Raw genomic sequence first — 17,937 nt, 5'->3', positions numbered from 1 at the left:
TGGAGTTTTGCTAAGAAACTAGCCTGAAATAAAACAATGATCATGACAAATTTCCAGAGCAATGATATTCACAAAGAGCTCTTCAAGTGATCGAACATTTCAGGCCCCTATTAATGTTTACTAAGCACAAAGTAACCTAACAGTTTTTGTAAAACTAACTCCAGAGCAATATACTGTAATCAGTACAGGCCTGAGAAAACAAAAAGTCTGTTAAGCTGCCCACATCCAAGTGCAGAAGAACCTGCCTTTTACTTCTGCTGTTGGCAGCTCTAAAGGAGAGTTGTATTACTGGGCTGAGGACAAAGGTCTCAACAGAGAGGTTTCCCAACTTGCCAACACAGTAGAAAAAAATCCATACCTTAACTTCTGCTACTTTTCAATCTACCTCAACCCTAGAGAACTCAGCAACCTGACTTGGACAGGTATGTACAGAAACCACACCTACTGACAAGAGCTAGCGAAAAGTAATAAGGATATGGCAGCTTGAGGGAGAAAGACCAGGGCACACATTCTGGAGGAAAAAAGTAATGGAAGAAACAACAAAGACTTTAATAAAACTATAACAAACATTTTTAAGGCAATATAATTACAGCACAAAGGAAATTCTAGAAGTGTCTTCAAAAAAGCCACCCATGATTTATATTAAATATTCAGTAGAAAACTGGAAAGAAAGAAGTTATTGCTAAAAACCAGAATCATTATCTCGAAGACCAAACGGAAGATTATCCTGTAACATAGCATAAAAATACAAAAAAATAATGAGGAAAAAGACGAGACATAATATATGCATAATAAGAGTTTCAGAAAGAGAGAAAGAAAAGATAAACTTATACAAAACTGGGTGAAATTTCTAAGCTTCAAGGATAAAGAGAAAAACTTTTACACACTGCCAAACCAAAATACAAGGTTACATACCTATATACATATTTCAGATGTTTCTTGGAAAAGCAATGAAAAGATGGGGAATAAAGAGCTGTGATGTCCATAAGCACCCATTAATTCAGAAGTTTTTTACATAAGTAATTGTTTTTTGGAAGTGTGAAAAGTATGCATATATAAAAGAAGGAAATGAATTCATCATTGAAGTTTTATTTCTGGATAGTCAAGGGAATGTAACTGATCCAAATTATAGTAAAATGTTTTGTCACATAAAAAGAATCATGTAAGGTGGTCACTTAGAAGAGTTTGGTTTTAAGAAATTAAAACAAGAAGGGGCTGAGAAAACAGGTGAAGACAAAAGAAAAGAAAACTAACACCTACTCTTTGATATTAAAGAAGCAAGCAGTGACTTCTTGGGTAAACTAATTTTATAACTTTCTTTTCTTCCAGACTAGTGTGAAAATAACATTAAAAAAAGAAATGTAGCGCCTCTTAAGGGACAAGATTACTTGATTATTGTTTCTCACTCTCTTGACAATTTTGTACTTTATACAAGCTGGAAAGATTTACCAAGACATCAAACTTTAGACTAGAAGCCTCTGGCGGATTTAATCTCTTTTATCCAATCATGAAAGAACTCATTTATTAATAAACTAACGGTAGGCAGTAATGGCAATTAAACTTGTCTCTTCTCCCAACTTCTTAGTCCCAATATGAAGCTGGCAAATTGAATGCTGTTGGATTCATATCCTTTTAATATTTTTAGGTGCACCAGTGTGAAGAGGAAAATCAAGAGTATAGGACATTTCACACATGTGAAGCTCTTGCCTCTCATGGTAGTTACATCTATTTGTGTATAAAATGTTTAAGGAGTAATAAACAAAAATTCAAGGAGTACACTTGAAGATTCAACCAAAGATCTTGAACCTGGGTTGAGGTATTAGAGAAGAGATAGAAAAACTGTTATTAAAAGAAACTTGATCAATCCAACAAATGTAAGGAAATGCAAAAAAAGGGGAAACAAGTACAAAGGATAATTAATAAGAATAATAATAAAAACTATGCTTCATGAAATGTATGTGAATGGGTTAAATTCCCAGAATAAGACAGACTTTAAAATTAGGCTAAAATACAAAATCCTGTTATATGCTATTACAAAGAAGACTTATAAAACAAAATGACAGAGAAAGACCCTAATACATTTTTCCTAACTACTTAACAGAATCATTACTATTTTATATAGTAAATAGTTTTCCCAAAAATATTATTTAAAACTTTCATAATAAAAAAATCAGTATTATACCTGGACTTCAGAGGATGTTCCATCTTGTGCTAGAGCCAATAAAATGCTGACACTGGTCTTCAGATGTTGTCCTGAACCAATACCACCAACATAACGATGCAAACAACCAAGAGCCAGTGAATGTCCAGTTCTGGATACAACATCTCGGGCCGATTTCAATCTGGAAAAAAGTTATGCTTCAGGGATTGTTTTTTCTATTTCCCTAGAGCAATAACAAGCTTATGAGTCACACAATAAAAGGGATTCTGGAAATTAGCAAAGATTACAATATGATTACTTCTTTCTCCACTCTCTAATAAGAGTCAGGATTTAATTTAAATAAGAGCTGGAGATTTAATTTAAAATGGTTGGTTAAAGTCAAACATTTCAGTGAATAAAGCCTACTTTAATTTTAGAGAAAATCTGAAAGAAGAGCCACAACTTTTCGGTTTTTAATATTAATTATTCCTTAAAAAGCCAAGAGTCATTTGAAAAGCCTTTTTTCTTGGTGCTTTAAATAAAAGAATAGCTTTTATAATTGGTTTGGAAAATATGAAAAAAGGTATTTGTATTCACAGAACTACTACTTTTAAGTTTCACAAAAGAAACTCCCTATAATTATAATTTGAACCTTTTAAAAATGGGCCAGTCTTTTTCCTTTGTGAAATACATCTGCATGAGTTAAAAGATAAAATGGAGATTTGTATATTACTTTTTAAAATAAGTTTTATTGAGATGTATTTATATACAATAAAATTCACCAATTTTAAGTGTACAGTAAAACGTACAATTTAATGAGTCCTAATAATTGTGTACAGTATGTAACCACCACATAATCATAATATAGAACAGAGATGTCCTAGGAATAATACAATAGAAGTCATATTATGTAATTCTAAATATTCTAGTCACCATACTACAGAAAGGAAAAAAGAAACTGGTGCAGTTAATTTTAATAAATTTTATTTAACCCAATATATCCAAAATATTGAAATATCAAGATGTAATCAATGTAACAAATTATTTCATTCAAATTATTCAAATTATTTCAAATTCAAATTCAAATTATTTGTTCATTCTTTTTATGAACACAGTCTTCAAAACCTGATGTGCATTATACACCCACAGCACATCTCGATCTGAAAAGGACATATTTCAACTGCTCAATAGCCACGTGTGGCTGGTGGCTGCCATATTAACAGCACAGATACAAGACGTTTTCTTGACCAATAAGTTCCCTCACGTCCATTTGAAGTCCTCTACCTCCCCCTAACACTCTGGCAACCACTGATCCATCTTCTATCCCTACAGTGTTACGTTTTTATATATTTTCATCCAAATGAAATGATATGGTACATAGTCTTTAGTGGCTGGATTCTTTCACATAGCAGAATGCTTTTGAGAGTCATCTCATTTATTGCATAAGTAGTTTGTGCTTTTTATACAGCTGAGTATTTCATTTATGACTATACCACAATTTATTTATTCATTTACCAATTGATAGTCATGTAGATTCTTTCCAGTTTTTGGCTCCCAAGAATAAAGCTGTGATAAAAGTTTGAGTATGAGTGTTTGTGAGCACATATATTTTCACTTCTCTTGAGTAAATACCTAGGAGTGGAATTGCTAGGTCATAAGGTAAGAGTATACGTAAGTTTATAAGAAATCACGAAAGTATATTCCAAAGTGGCTGTACCATTTTACATTTTCACCAGCAATGTATGAGAGTTCTAGTTACTCCACATCCTTTCCAACACTTGGTATTTCCAGTCTTTTTTCTGAAGCTACTCTAGCGGGCATGTAGAAGTAGCTCATCGTGGTTTTAACATGCATTTCCCTGTTGAATAATGATGGAGAGTATCTTCTCAACTGCTCTTTTGCCATTATCACATCTTCTTCAAATATTTCTTCTACCTTGAAATTTGTATTTTCATTTTAACATTATCATGCAAAAAGCAAAAGTTTTTAATATTGATGAAATCCAATATATTAATTTTAAATATTTTATGGTTCATGCTTTTTGTATCCTAAGAAATTTTGCATAATCCAAGATGACAAAGTTTTCTTTTAGAAGTTTTATAGTTAGCTCTTACATTTGGATCCATATTGCTATCAAGTTCATTTTTTTATATGGTGTGAGTTAAGTACTGAGATTCATTTTTTGTGTTCCATGAACATACCTAATTTTTCCAGCACCATCTGTTGAAAAGACAAATGGGGAAATCCACTGTTTCCTCAGTGCCAGCCTTGGCACCTTTTTGGAAAATCAACCTAATATATATATATGACTCTTTAAGAATAAAAATTTGGAATAAAAATTTCAATCCATTGAAATTCCATTGATTTATATGTCTTTTCGTATGTCAGTTCCATCTGTCTTGATTATAGCAGCATTATAAAAAGCCTAAAATCAGGTAGCAAAAGTCTTCTCAGCTCTGTTCTTTTTCAGTTGTTCTGGCTATCCTGGATCTTGTGCATCTCTGTATAAACTATGAAATCAGCTTGTCAATTTCTACAAAAAGTGGTTACTTGAATTTTGACTTGTGTTATACACACAAATCAAACTGGAGAGAACTGATATCCGCAACAATGTGGAGGCTTCTGTTCCATGAGCATGGTATATTTCTCCATTTATGTAGGTATTCATTAACTATACTCAGCAATGTGTTGTAGTTTTCAGTGTATAGCTCTTACACACATTTTCAAAATTGTTCCCCTAGTATTTTTTATGTTTTATAAATGGCATTAAAAAATTTTTCAATTTCTAATTCTTCATTGACATGATCTACAAATATAATTGATTACTGGATATGTTAAGAACACACTAAACTCATTTATTAGTTCTAATAACTTTCTTGCAGGCTTCTTAGGATCTTCTCCATATATTCAAACTTCATTCAGAAGAACGACAGCTTTACTTCCTCCTTTGCCATCTGTATCCCTTTCGTTTCTTTAACACTTGATTGCACATCTAGCGCAATGCTGATTAAAAGCAGTGAGAACAAACCTCCTTGCCCTGTTTGTGATTCTAGGGGGAGAGCATACAGTCTTCACCAAGTATAATATTTGTTGCAGATTTTTGTAGATGGGCTATCAGATTCAAGATATTCTCTTCTGAAATTCCTAGCTTGTTGAGTATTTTATGATGAATGGCTACTGAGTGTTGTCAAAATGCTTCTGCTATATCTAATAAGATGATCATATGAAATCTGTTTTAGTCTGTTAATTTGGTTGAGTTACATTGATTTTCAACATTAAATCTACCTTGCATACCTGAGATAAACCCCACCTAGTCATGATTTTCCCTTAAAAATGTTGTTGGATCTGAGTAAATTTTTATTAAAGGTTTTGTGTACATGCTAATGAGGAAGACTGGCCTTTCCTTGTAATGTCTTTGTCCAGTTTTGGTACGGGGTAAAGTGGCCTCATTAAGAGTCGGATGGTACTCCCTCCTCTTCTATTTTTTTTTTTAAAGATTTTATTTTTTCCTTTTTCTCCCCAAAGCCCCCCGGTACATAGGTGTATATTCTTCGTTGTGGGGCCTTCTAGTTGCGGCATGAGGGACGCTGCCTCAGCGTGGTTTGACGAGCAGTGCCATGTCCGCGCCCAGGATTCGAACCAACGAAACACTGGGCCGCCTGCAGCGGAGCGCGCGGACTTAACCACTCGGCCACGGGGCCAGCCCTCCTCCTCTTCTATTTTTCTGGGAGAGTCTGAATAGACTTGGTATTGTTTTTCCTTAAATGTTTGGTTAAATTCACTAAGGAAACAATTCCGGCCTGGAGTTCTCTTTGAGGGAAAGTTTTAAACTGTGAATTTAATTTCTTTCATAGATACAAAGTTATTCATATACCTATTTCTTCTTGAATGAGCTTTGCTAGTTTGTGTCTTTGAAGGAATCAGCCTATTTCATATAAGTTGTCAAATTTATTGGCATAAGGTTGTTTACAATACTTCCTTATTATCCTTTTAATGTTCCCAGAATCTCCAGTGATAAAAACCCTTTCTTCCATTTGCAATACTGATTTGTGCCTTTCTTTCTCTCTCTCTCTCTCTCTCCTTATTTAGTCAGATGAAAGGTTTATCAATTTCACGGCTCTTTTGAAAAAAACAACTCTTGGTTTGAGTTTCTCTACTTTTTTTTTGGGTTTCTCTTTCACTGATTTCTGCTTTTACCTTTAAATCCTGCTTCATTTTGCTTACTTTCAGTTCAATTTGCTTTTCTCTTTCTTGGTTCTTAAGATAGAAGTTTAGATAATTAATTAAATTTTTTCTTCTTTTCTAATGTAATGATTTTAATGCCATAAATTCTTCTTGAAATATGCTTTAGCTGCATCCCATAAATTCTGATATGTTTTATTTTCATTTATTGGCCCAATTACTTATCTATCTTGGTAAATGTTTTGTGTGCACTTGAAAAGAATGTATATTCTGCTGCTGGGTGAAGTATTATATAAATGTCAATCAGGTCAAGTTAGTTGATTATGTTGCTAAAATCTTTTATATTATAAATAATTTGGGGGGGGCATTATGTTTCTATCAATTATTGAGAGGAATGTTGAAATCTCCAGCTTTACTTGTGGACTTGTCTATTTTACTTTCAGTTCTATTGAGGTTTATTCCACGTATTTTAAAAACTGCATCATTAGATACATATACATTTATAATTGTTAGGTACTCTTGGGTAATTGATCCTCTAATCATTATGAAATCACTCATTTATTCTGGTAACAATCCTTGTTACAAAGTCTACTTTTTCTGATAATTACATAGCATAGCCACTCCAGCTTCCTTTGGATTAATGTTTTCATGTTATATTATTTCTATCCTTTCACTGTTGACCTATGTCTTTCTTTATATTTAAAGGAGTTTCTTGTAGACAGCATACAGTTAGAGCTTTTTTTTTACCCAATCTGACAAACCCTACCTTTTATTTGTAATGCTTAGACCTTTTGCATTTAATGCACTTATCAGCATGGTTGGGTTGAAGTCTACCATATTGCTTTTTCTGCTCTATTTGTCACATCTGTTCCTTATTCCTTTTCCCTCTTTCTGTCTTCTTTTGGATTTAATATTGTTTATGATTCCATTTTATCTCCACTATTGGCTTATGAGTTATACTTTTTTTTTAGTGGATTCTCTGGAGTTTACAATAGACATTTTTAACTCATTATGATCTACCTTCAAAGAATATTATACCCCTTTATGCATTATCATATACAATCCAACAGAGTATACTACCATTTCCATCTCCCATTCTCTGTGCTATTGTTATATATTTTACTTCTATACATAGTAAAATCCTACAATACACTGTTACTATTTTTGCATTAAAGAGTCAATTTCTCTTTTCAAGAAATTTAAAAAATGACCATGAGAACAAAATAAAAATGACAGGTCCATTTTAAAATGGACTATTAAGAATAAGTCTTTGTAATTATCCACATACTTACCACTTTCAGCACTCTTCATTCTTATATATACATCCAAATTTCCATCTGGTATCCCTTTATTTGCACAAAGAACTTCCAATATTTCTTAAAGTACAAATCTGCTGGCAATGAAATTTCTCAACTTTTCGTAATCTGAAAAAGTCTTCACTAAATCTTCATTTTTAAAAAGAATTTTCGCTGGGTATATACTTTTAGTTTGACGACTTTTTTCTTCCAGTACTTTAAAGATGTCAGTTCACTGCTTTTTGCTTGCATAGTTTATGGTTAGAAGCCTACTGTTATTGTTATCTTTGTTCCTCCACATAATGTCTTTTTTTCAATACATAGACAGTTGATATTTGTCCTAGGAGTCAGACTCTGTCCATTTTTTTTTTTCACAGTCTTTTTTCTCTCTGTGCTTCATTTGGGATGGTTTCTATTTCTGTGTCTTCAATATCACTATTTTTCCTACTGCAGTATCTAAACTTTTGTTAATCACATCCAATGTATTTTTTCATTTGAGAGATTTTACATATCTATAAGTTTCCTTTGGTTTGTTTTATGGATTTCATTTTTCTTCTCATCACGCTCACATTTCCCTGTATTTCCTTAAAAATATGGAGCATATTTATAATAGTGCTTTTAATATTCTTGGTTGCTAATTCCATTATTTCTTTCATTTCTGGGTTTGTTTCCAATTACTATGTTTTCTCCTAGTAATAGGTCTTATTTTCCTGCTTCCTTATATGTCTGATAAGTTTTGATCGGATACTGGACACTATGAATTTCACAATAACACGTGCTACATTAGTTGTATTTCTTTAAATACTGTTGGGCTTTGCTCTGGGATGCAGTTAAGTTACTTGAAATCAGTTTGATCCTTTCAAGGCTTGAGTTTAAGTGTTTTTAGGGTGGGTCAACACTGCTCCACTACTAAGCCAACACCCTTCTGAGGACTCCCCTTTAGGAGGTCTTTCCAGTCTGGATGATGGGAACATGCATTATTCTTGGCCCTGTGAGCTCTATGGATTGTTTCACCTGTTCTTTTCTGGTGGTGTTTTCCCTGGTCTTGGGCTGTTTCCTTGTACTCATCACATATCAGTACTCAGCCAAAGACTTGAGATGACTCCTCTGCTCATAGCTCTCTCTCCTCTCTCATATTCTGCCCCATACATTCTAGCTGCATTGGCCTTCCCAAACTCCAAATTCTCCGATCAGCCTGGAAACTCTCTCCAGGCAGAAATCTGGAACAAGTATACTGTTCCCCTTGAGCATTTCGCATTTTTTGGAGATCACTGCTCTGTGCTGGCTGTTGTCCAATGTCTGAAAAGAACTGTTTCATTTATATGACCTGGTTTTCTAGTTGTTTAAGGCAGGAGCATAAGTCCAGCCCCTGTTACTCCACCATGACTGGCATTGAAAGTCCTGTATTTTTTTTAATATTTACATGAAAGAACAGATTTCATTATTTTATTGATATTTAAGTAGTAATGTAGAGAGTTTAAAAGGGAGCTAAGCTCTAAACCTCATTTTGGACAATGGATAGGATCAAATAAAAGAAGAGATGTAACAATACTTTTTAAGCCATAAAATATTATGACTCATAATCATGCACCCATATAATCAGTTACTATTAGAAAACACAATAGGACATCACTAAGAACAAAGCACCTACGATAACAAAGGAGCCTAGAAAGCAACTTTGGCTGCACTTCCAAAACAGTATTATAACTCTTGATAAGCCATTCATGACCAAACTTCTATCAAACTCATAAAAGTAAAATAAAGTCAAGAGATGAAAAATCATCACCAAGACTCTGGTTGGTCAGTTTGCCTATGGCAAAGAAAGAAAAATTCCAAGTGCTGTCACAAACATTTGTTAAGAAATGTAGTAATGAAGGAAGCGAACTAATCCATCTTTAGCAGTATTTCTAACATAGTATATCTTTGGATAAGTGATTGTTATTGCTCTATGCCTCAGTTTCTCCATCTATAAAATGTACATTATCATTACTCGTATATAGCAGTTGATTTGAGGAATGAAATAAGAATGAATGCACTCTGTGAATTCTAAAACATTATACAGATTAGAAAGCTGTCTTCACGTTGTTACTTTTCAAAAGGTAACATTTCAGTGAGCTACACAGCTGGGCCAATTTTCTCAGTGATTATAATCTATTCAAAAAAAGTAACGTAAGATATAAGAATGGACATTTCCCAGAGGTCTCAAAGCGATTTTCAATTTGAATGGAAACAAATTTAACCAGTAATGATTTTTATTTTTTTCTGAACTGGGTCTTAAGGAACTGAAGCTCCTCCCTATTAACTGAGAATGGTTTATAGAAACGATTCTGTAGTAATGCTAAGATGGCATAAGATTTTAATGTGCAAATATAGCTGACAGATCTGTATGTATAAGTGATTTTGGCTTTTCATAGTCAGATATTACATCAAGAAGAGATAATATAGAAGAAAACAGTCTGATATAATGAGAATTTACAATGAGGCTACAGGGTATTGAAGCTTTTTCAAAATACAACTAGATTCTGTCAAATCTAAGATACCATAGAGATTTTTAAATGTGCCGTTATTTTACATAGCAATATGAAAGAAAAAAATGCTGCCAAATAATTATGACATTTTGTAAAGAATTTAAGACAAACCCAAAATTCAAATAAATTAAAATGTGAAAAGATGGGGAACAAAGTCTATGTAATAATTAATTTCAGATCATAACCAGTTATTTGAAAAGCTAATGAAACTAAGCACTGAAAATATTTGCAAACCATTAACCAAACAGGCATGAATATGAATGAAATGTCCTTGTGTTTCACGAGAATAAGTACAAAATAAACTCTCCTACAGGTATTGAAGACAACTATAAATTAAAACCCTTTGTAACCAAAGAAAAATTTACAATTCAAAAGTCTTCCAAAGCAACACAATCCTATTTTACCTACTATTAACAGAGCACAAACCATTCAACAGGTAGCTAAGATTGGTTCTATCTTTTAAAAAAATCTTTAACAAAGTTTGATTTTAGAATCAATGGCAATACTCAGAAAAGGCAAATCTAATCTATTGCTAGAAAACAGCAGAAGTCATCCTGGAGAAGATGGAGAGTCTGTGAATATTTTAACTCTCTCCTGCCTGCTCATATTATCCTTGGTGATTCAAACAATACACTGGGGTATTATCCTATAACCAGCCAAATTGCTATTCATGTGCGAAGACAAGAGAAACCATTCGTAGATATGCAAGAGTTCAGAAAGCAGTTTTTCTTCAGAACAACTACTTCAAAACCACTGCTTTCCCCACCTCTCTCTCTCTCATTAATGATTATGAGTAGTTTGGTATAATTAGTACTCAAAATATACAACAGTTAAGAATGATTAATTTACATTATTTAACTGTCAATTCTTGACCACTCTTGACTTGCAACTTTTCTACTTAAGTACTTAACAATCAACAGTCACTAATAACTGCATGTTATCATCCTAATCATACTTATTTGGATTTCTCAAATCTCTCTTTTTATTTATTATTTATTTACTTATTTTTAAAGATTTTATTTTTCCTTTTTCTCCCCAACGCCCCCCAGTACATAGCTGTGCATTTTTAGTTGTGGGTCCTTCTAGTTGTGGCATGTGGGACACTACCCCAACATGGCCCGATGCGCAGTGCCATGTCCACGCCCAGGATTCAAACCAGCAAAACCCTGGGCCACCGAAGCAGAGTGCGCAAACTCAACCACTCGGCCACGGGGCCGGCCCCCATCAAATCTCTCTTTTTAATTAATATGCAACAAAATCTTTAAAACCTAATGCTAATTTTATCCAATTTCAGGGATAATTTAAGAGAGAAACTTGAGAGCAGTTAGAAAAAGAATGGTTTGTTCTAAAAATTGAATAATTAACATAAAGAAAAACAGGAGTGGGGGCAGAAATAAGGACTTCAAAGCACCTCTTCAGAGCAGAATACATAATGGAGAAATCCTTATTAACAATCCTCTTGATTCCACTATGTAACATTCAAGAGCTAAAACAGAAACCTTTACCATATTGAATGTATCTAACTTTCTTATTCTTATTACAGTTCTTATTACAACTTTCCCAGATTCTAGAGTTTAATCAATTGTTGAATTAAAAATTAAGATCATTATGAAAAAATACAAAATAGTGTCACATGCTATACCACATGGAAAACATATAGTCCAGTTAATAATTACCGATTACTTGAAAGATATCTTTGTCTATATGAGAAATTTACTTGTTGGTAAAGAGACCCACTTACTTGTCAAAGCTATACTGGGCCATTCTAGCAATAAAAGTTGCTTCTCCAACCACCTGAGCCATTCTTCCAAGAGCTTCCCCTGCTGCACATCGTAAGATGGGGTTTGGGTTGTCAAGAGCACCCATAACCAGTGTCAGAGCAGATTTACGAACTTCCTCAGGTCCTAAAGTACTTTTATTTTCAGCCAGGCCCTATGGTTATTTAAAAAAAAAAAAAGCAATTCATAATTCACACTAAATAAAAGAAAAAAATGTGTGGCAATCTTTGTAAATATACATGTATCACCGCACATTATTTTCTTCAGCCAACTTTCACACACATATACTGTGCCTAGAATAAAGACCTGTTAAATTGACAGTAATCACTTTCCTAAATGTGATTTCAGAACATGATATTTAACACAGATATAGTCCAACAGGTCCTAAAAGCAACAATCCCAGGGAGTGTCTCTATCCAAAGACTACCACTTAGAAGTTATTTTTATACATAAAGGACACTGTATAATTAAATCAACTGTTATTTAACTGAATGAAATTTATCCTTTTAACTTTGATTAAGAAAACTGTGATGTATTTATATAAAAATTCCAGATAAGATAATTAATTACAGTCAGGTGCCACATAATAACAGTTTGGTCAATGATCGAGTGTATATACAATGGTGGTCTTATAAGATTAGTACTAAATAGCCTAGATGTGTAGTAGGCTATACCACCTAGGTTTGTGTAAGTACACTCTATGATGCTTGCACAATGATGAAATTGCCTAAGGACGTGTTTCTCAGAACGTATCCCTGTCGTAAGTGACGCATGACTGTATGTCATAAAGCGTATATCCAAGAAATATCTAAAGACAAAATGAAGTAAGAATAATCAGTAACTAAATGTTGCTATAGTCTGTTCATCACACTACATGTTAATATCCCTGTTCTAGCACTTACCATCCTGGAACTTAATTTACTTCCTTGAGACCAAAAATCCAAGTCATGGTGCCTGGGGAAAAAGCTAACTATAGCAGAGGCACTAGCGAGCCTATCTATGAAGAAAAGTATACTGTATAGCAATATTACCATTGGTTCACTAGCCTTCCAACCGCTGAAGAAGACCATGACCACCCCACTCCATTTTTTAAAAACTCAGATGTTGGTCTTAGCTGATCATCTCTAAACAAGGCATATACTAATGGTTATATAAATGGTACAAACCTTTATTGTATAACCAATGCCTATATCCCTTTTCCCTGATGTTTATAAAACATTTTAAAACAGTACTGCCTTACAATAAGCTTAGTGCTGAATAATATAACACGTTTTCAAATACATCATGAGAGGCTGTAGGCTGCATAGTACAGTGTGTGGACTCTGAGAGATAGGCAAAATAGTTATTTCGCTTCATATGTGTAGAAACTAAGGTTCAAGAAAGATTAAAGGAACTACACAAGACATAAACCTAGTAAATAGCTAAACCAGACCACAATCTCTAAACGCAGCATTCTTTCAAATGAATAACATAGCCTCTCCTGATTTATGGTCTAAACCACAAACTCAGCAGAATATCAGATTTCATTAATAAGACATCTTTGAAAATTCTGAAAGAACTTACTGATACTTGTAAAATCTGAGCGGTCAAATTGAAACATGAACTTTAACATTACTAAAATATGAAATACTTATTTAACTACAATGAACTTAATATAAAGATTCCACTAATTTAATTAAATTAATATAAAAACAGAGTTATCAAGTAATATACATATAAACATAATAGTCTAGATCTGCCTGCCTCATTAAAGGTATTAATTAAAATCGTAGTTCAGAATATTTATTATATTTTTAAAGTAAATACCTTTAGCGCACTAAGAACAGCTGTAAAAATATTAAGCTGCACAGCCTGCTGGCGGACACCTTTGGCTTGTTTAACACATTCAGCAAAGTGATCCAACATCTGCAATCTACAATAATAGAATAAAGATCACATTAGCAATACTTTCTATTCAAATATGGCTCAGAAAACAGAGATAAGAATATAAACTCATTGTTTAATAAATAATGCCCCATGCTGTCTCTTTTCTATTTCACTCCCACAGCTGGTCCAAACCAGATCTCTTGCTCCTGAATTAATATAGGGACGTGTGGTTATTAACCAGAACAAGATTGGAGACTAAATATTAAGTTTCAATTTGCAAAATAAGGTCATAATTTTAGTGGTCTTTAACATTAACACCAGCGTCCAACAAAGTGCCTGGCATATAGCAGGCGCTCAAGGTTTCTTGAATAGAACAACAGTCGTTCCTTATAAACCTGTGTGGAAGATTTTTAAGTTGGAAGTAAAAAAGTGTGGCCTAAGTGTTTTCTTTTTTTAACGTACTCTCACATAGAAGAAAATAGTAACTCATGTTCTACCCTTAGAAGCTAATTCAGAGATTTTAAGAAAGATTTAGATTTGGTCAGTTTTTTCAAATGTAAAAAAATCAGAGGTGAATTGGTTTTCTTATTATTTCAAATTTTTAAAATGAGACAGTTAACAACAAGAAAAACATCACAGCCATTTGAGACTATTCTTACAAAAGAGAATGAGATCATTTCAGATTCCTCTAAAAAGAAATGGGGCGGGTCAAAGAAATCCAAACATGTTGGATTCAGTACGAAGATAACTATAACCTAAAGTAGAAATCAAAATCTCCCTACAGTTACTATAAGGATTTAAGCTCAATTTATAACAGGTCATAGTCTCAGGTCAAAGCATTTTTCAAAATCACATAGGAAGAAATCATCTACCCTCCAGCAGGGACTCCAGTTAGAGTTACTTGAGGCTAAAGTGGACTATGCTTCTACGGTTGCTCTGATACAGATCCACGTCTCCTACGGGTGAGAGAGCAGGGCATTATTCACACTGCTTTCAAGCACACACATAAGAACACCCACGTGGTCTCCAACACTACCATTAAACATCATTTGCCTATAACTAACCTCAAATACATAACTTAAAAATTTTTTTCCTTATTATAGAATATTTCATTTAATTTGGAAATAGTAACAAAAAGTTACTACCTAGAAATAACCTTTGTATATGTCTATGTATTCTAAAATACCAAACTGGGATCACTTCTTGCCTTTTATTTTACCTTTTTCATTTAACACTGTATAATAAGCATTTTCTGATATCAAAATATCATCTCTGTAAAAGTACTCCTACCTGTCAACTTTCCATAATTTATTCACTCATTTCTCCATCATTGGATATTTATGTTATATACTATATTTTTAATAGAATTTATTTATTTATACTTTACTTTATTCCACAAAGTGCTTTTAAGACAATCCTGGATTCTAGTTATGGCTTTCAAAACTAGCTGTATAACTTAAGGCAAGCCATAAAATCAAAGACCTGGATTTGCTTAGATTTAAAATAGGGACATTAAAGTAGATGCTTTATAAGATTCTTTCACATTTAATGTTCTTTTTTGTTGTTGTTTTTAAAGATTTTATTTTTCCTTTTTCTCCCCAAAGCCCCCTGGTACGTAGTTGTGTATTTTTTAATTGTGGGTCCTTCTAGTTGTGGCATGTGGGATGCTGCCACCTCAGCATGACTTGATGAGTGGTGCCATGTCCGTGCCCAGGATCCAAAAGGGCAAAACCTTGGACTGCCAAAGTGGAGCGCATGAACTTAACCACTTGGCCATGGGGTTCGCCCCTCACCTTTTAATGTTCTTTAACATTTATGTGGCAACCAAATGTTCTTAAAGATATCTGGGTAAGGTAAAATTTGATATTTAAAATTCTTCCCATCAAGTTAAAAAGCAATTAAGTAAGTAACTTACAAATTTAAAGATATGTCATCTTTTATATACAAATACAACAATGCTTTAAGGCATATTTTATAAAACTTATCTGTGAAAGTCTTGAATTAAGTCATTTTCACTCTTTCGTTTGGAAAAATCACCATAAATATACAAAATACCTACTAAAGTTAGGGATAGTGTTTGTGTATACAAATATAGGAGACTAAAATGCTCCTATTAGAAAAAGAACCAGTTACTTTAGTTTCCCAAGTTCCAGACTTCATCATCTGACAAATGTAATTAGGAAGCAGACTTTTCACCCATTTACTTCTTCAGTAACAAAAACAAAAGACTTAAAAAACTGATGTCCCTAATAAAAGACACAGTCAAAAGCTACTTATAAACTGGCAAACAAAATTTACAATGAAAATTCTGTTGTATAACACATAGTCCACAATACAATGGATACCAGATGCCAGTACACAGGGCCAAATCTTAAAAACAGTTTCAAATTATGTGGAATTTGCATGCAATTTTTTTATCATGAGTGTCACTTATGTTACTACATTTATGAACCTACTATTTAAATTGTAATTTACCTTTTACATAGTTAACTGGGATGGGAAAATCTACTGTTTGAAAACCATTTATATTTAACTAAAATTATCTGACTGACTTCATACTAACCGGTGTTTATAAGAAACATGAGGAAACACTACACCAAAAAGAGCCACAGAAGCATCAATGACTGAAACTCCAAGAGGGAGAGGACCAGGCACAGCCTCCCCAGCAGGTATTCGTAAATAAATGGAGGATGGATCATGCTCCAGAGCCCCGCTTCCAGATGCACTGTTCGGCTGGAGCTGCAAAAGAATAACACAAAAACCAGTCAAACTCTATTTTGAGAAATTCACTTACTAAGTAATCGGTATGAAGAATAGAACAGGGGAGCAGGGAGAAAAGGTAACAAAAAAGAACAGAATGATTGAATCTGAAAATCCTTAATTAGATAAAAACATAATTTGGTCATTTTTTACAAAGTCACCAGTAGCACTTTACACAATTTTAAGAACACTTGCTCATTCTAAAACATTTTTACAGTACCCACCTTAAAACTGCGTAAGCAAAACTATATCAGGAATAACTTAAACTCAAAAAAAAAACTTCAAAAGGGGGGTTTAGTAACTCTTTAAAAAAGTACATAATAATGTATTCAATAGGCAAAAAAGGTTCTAAATCTCCAACCTGATAACTACCCATTCCTCTCTAATCTGTCACAAAACAAATTAGAAAAACCCAAAACTCCAATAACCAAAAAGCCAGTTAAAACTGATCTTTGCCACAGCCACCACAGGGTACCTAAATACAAAGAACACAGAATAATTACAATATGCCAAATTCTAGCTATTGTTGTTTACCTTTTTTTCACTATTTATCTACCACCAGAAAGTTATCTTTAAATATCTAAGAAAGCTAAATGAAAACTAAACCTTAGTCTACAATATTTTCTTTTTAAACAACATGTGTAGTAGTACCAGTTTTCGATTGTGCTAGGATTTCATTTCCCCGTATCATTTACTACCTGGTCTTCAATTGATTTATGATCAGTTTCCTGAAGCCAGGAACCAAGAAGAACACTGTCATCATAATGGCAGAGGGATCTGAGGAGGGAAGTAGTTGTGTTGGCTGAGTTGTCAGTCAAAGTGAATTCTGCTACCAGTTCTCTAAGAAGTGCATTGAAAGAGCCTAGAAAACAGAACTTCAGATCAGATTAAAAAGAATAATTTTTACAAAAATTACAATCATTGCCTACAAAAAGCAGCAACATGTTCAACAAGAATAAAATAACTGTCTCTGTTTCCTTTTTAAAAAGATCAATATTAAATATTTTAATGCTGATTTTTATAGACAAACACGGTACTTCCTTTATTATTATTGTATTATGCCTTTTGGTCCAAATTATTTAAAGTAATCAAAAACTCAAATAGAGGAACAATTCTTTATTTTAAATACATTAAACATGACATGATTATTATTTACTATTAATTACACAATGATGTGCAAACACTAAACCAGAGCATATCAAAATTCTTGGGCATAACTGGAAACGAATCAACGACTTCAGTTTAATACTAAAATTTTATATAATATTTATCTTCTGAAAAGCACATTACTATTCTCCCTCCAGATTCCTAAATTATTGGCTATCCTATAATGTATATGAAGCAGTTTAGAATAGTCATTAAAAGTGCAGACTCTGAAGATGACACAG

General features: G+C 33.2%; 1 protein-coding gene across 5 annotated transcripts in view; it reads right to left on the bottom strand.

Annotated features, from left to right (window-relative positions):
- HEATR5B (HEAT repeat containing 5B) overlaps positions 1 to 17,937 on the bottom strand; it is a 107,746-nt gene that overhangs the window by 59,971 nt on the left and 29,838 nt on the right. For all 5 annotated transcript variants that reach the window (XM_023619227.2, XM_023619228.2, XM_014731202.3 and 2 more), the window contains exons 15-19: positions 17,248 to 17,411; positions 16,353 to 16,528; positions 13,730 to 13,835; positions 11,887 to 12,077; positions 2,183 to 2,342 (exon numbers count right to left, since the gene is read on the bottom strand). In XM_023619227.2, coding sequence (XP_023474995.2) covers positions 2,183 to 2,342; positions 11,887 to 12,077; positions 13,730 to 13,835; positions 16,353 to 16,528; positions 17,248 to 17,411 — 797 coding nt within the window. The remainder of the gene's footprint in view (positions 1 to 2,182; positions 2,343 to 11,886; positions 12,078 to 13,729; positions 13,836 to 16,352; positions 16,529 to 17,247; positions 17,412 to 17,937) is intronic.

This window comes from Equus caballus, chromosome 15, assembly GCF_041296265.1.
Source record: "Equus caballus isolate H_3958 breed thoroughbred chromosome 15, TB-T2T, whole genome shotgun sequence".
Taxonomy (NCBI): Eukaryota; Metazoa; Chordata; class Mammalia; order Perissodactyla; family Equidae; genus Equus; species Equus caballus.
This window is presented reverse-complemented; position numbering and strand designations above follow the sequence as displayed.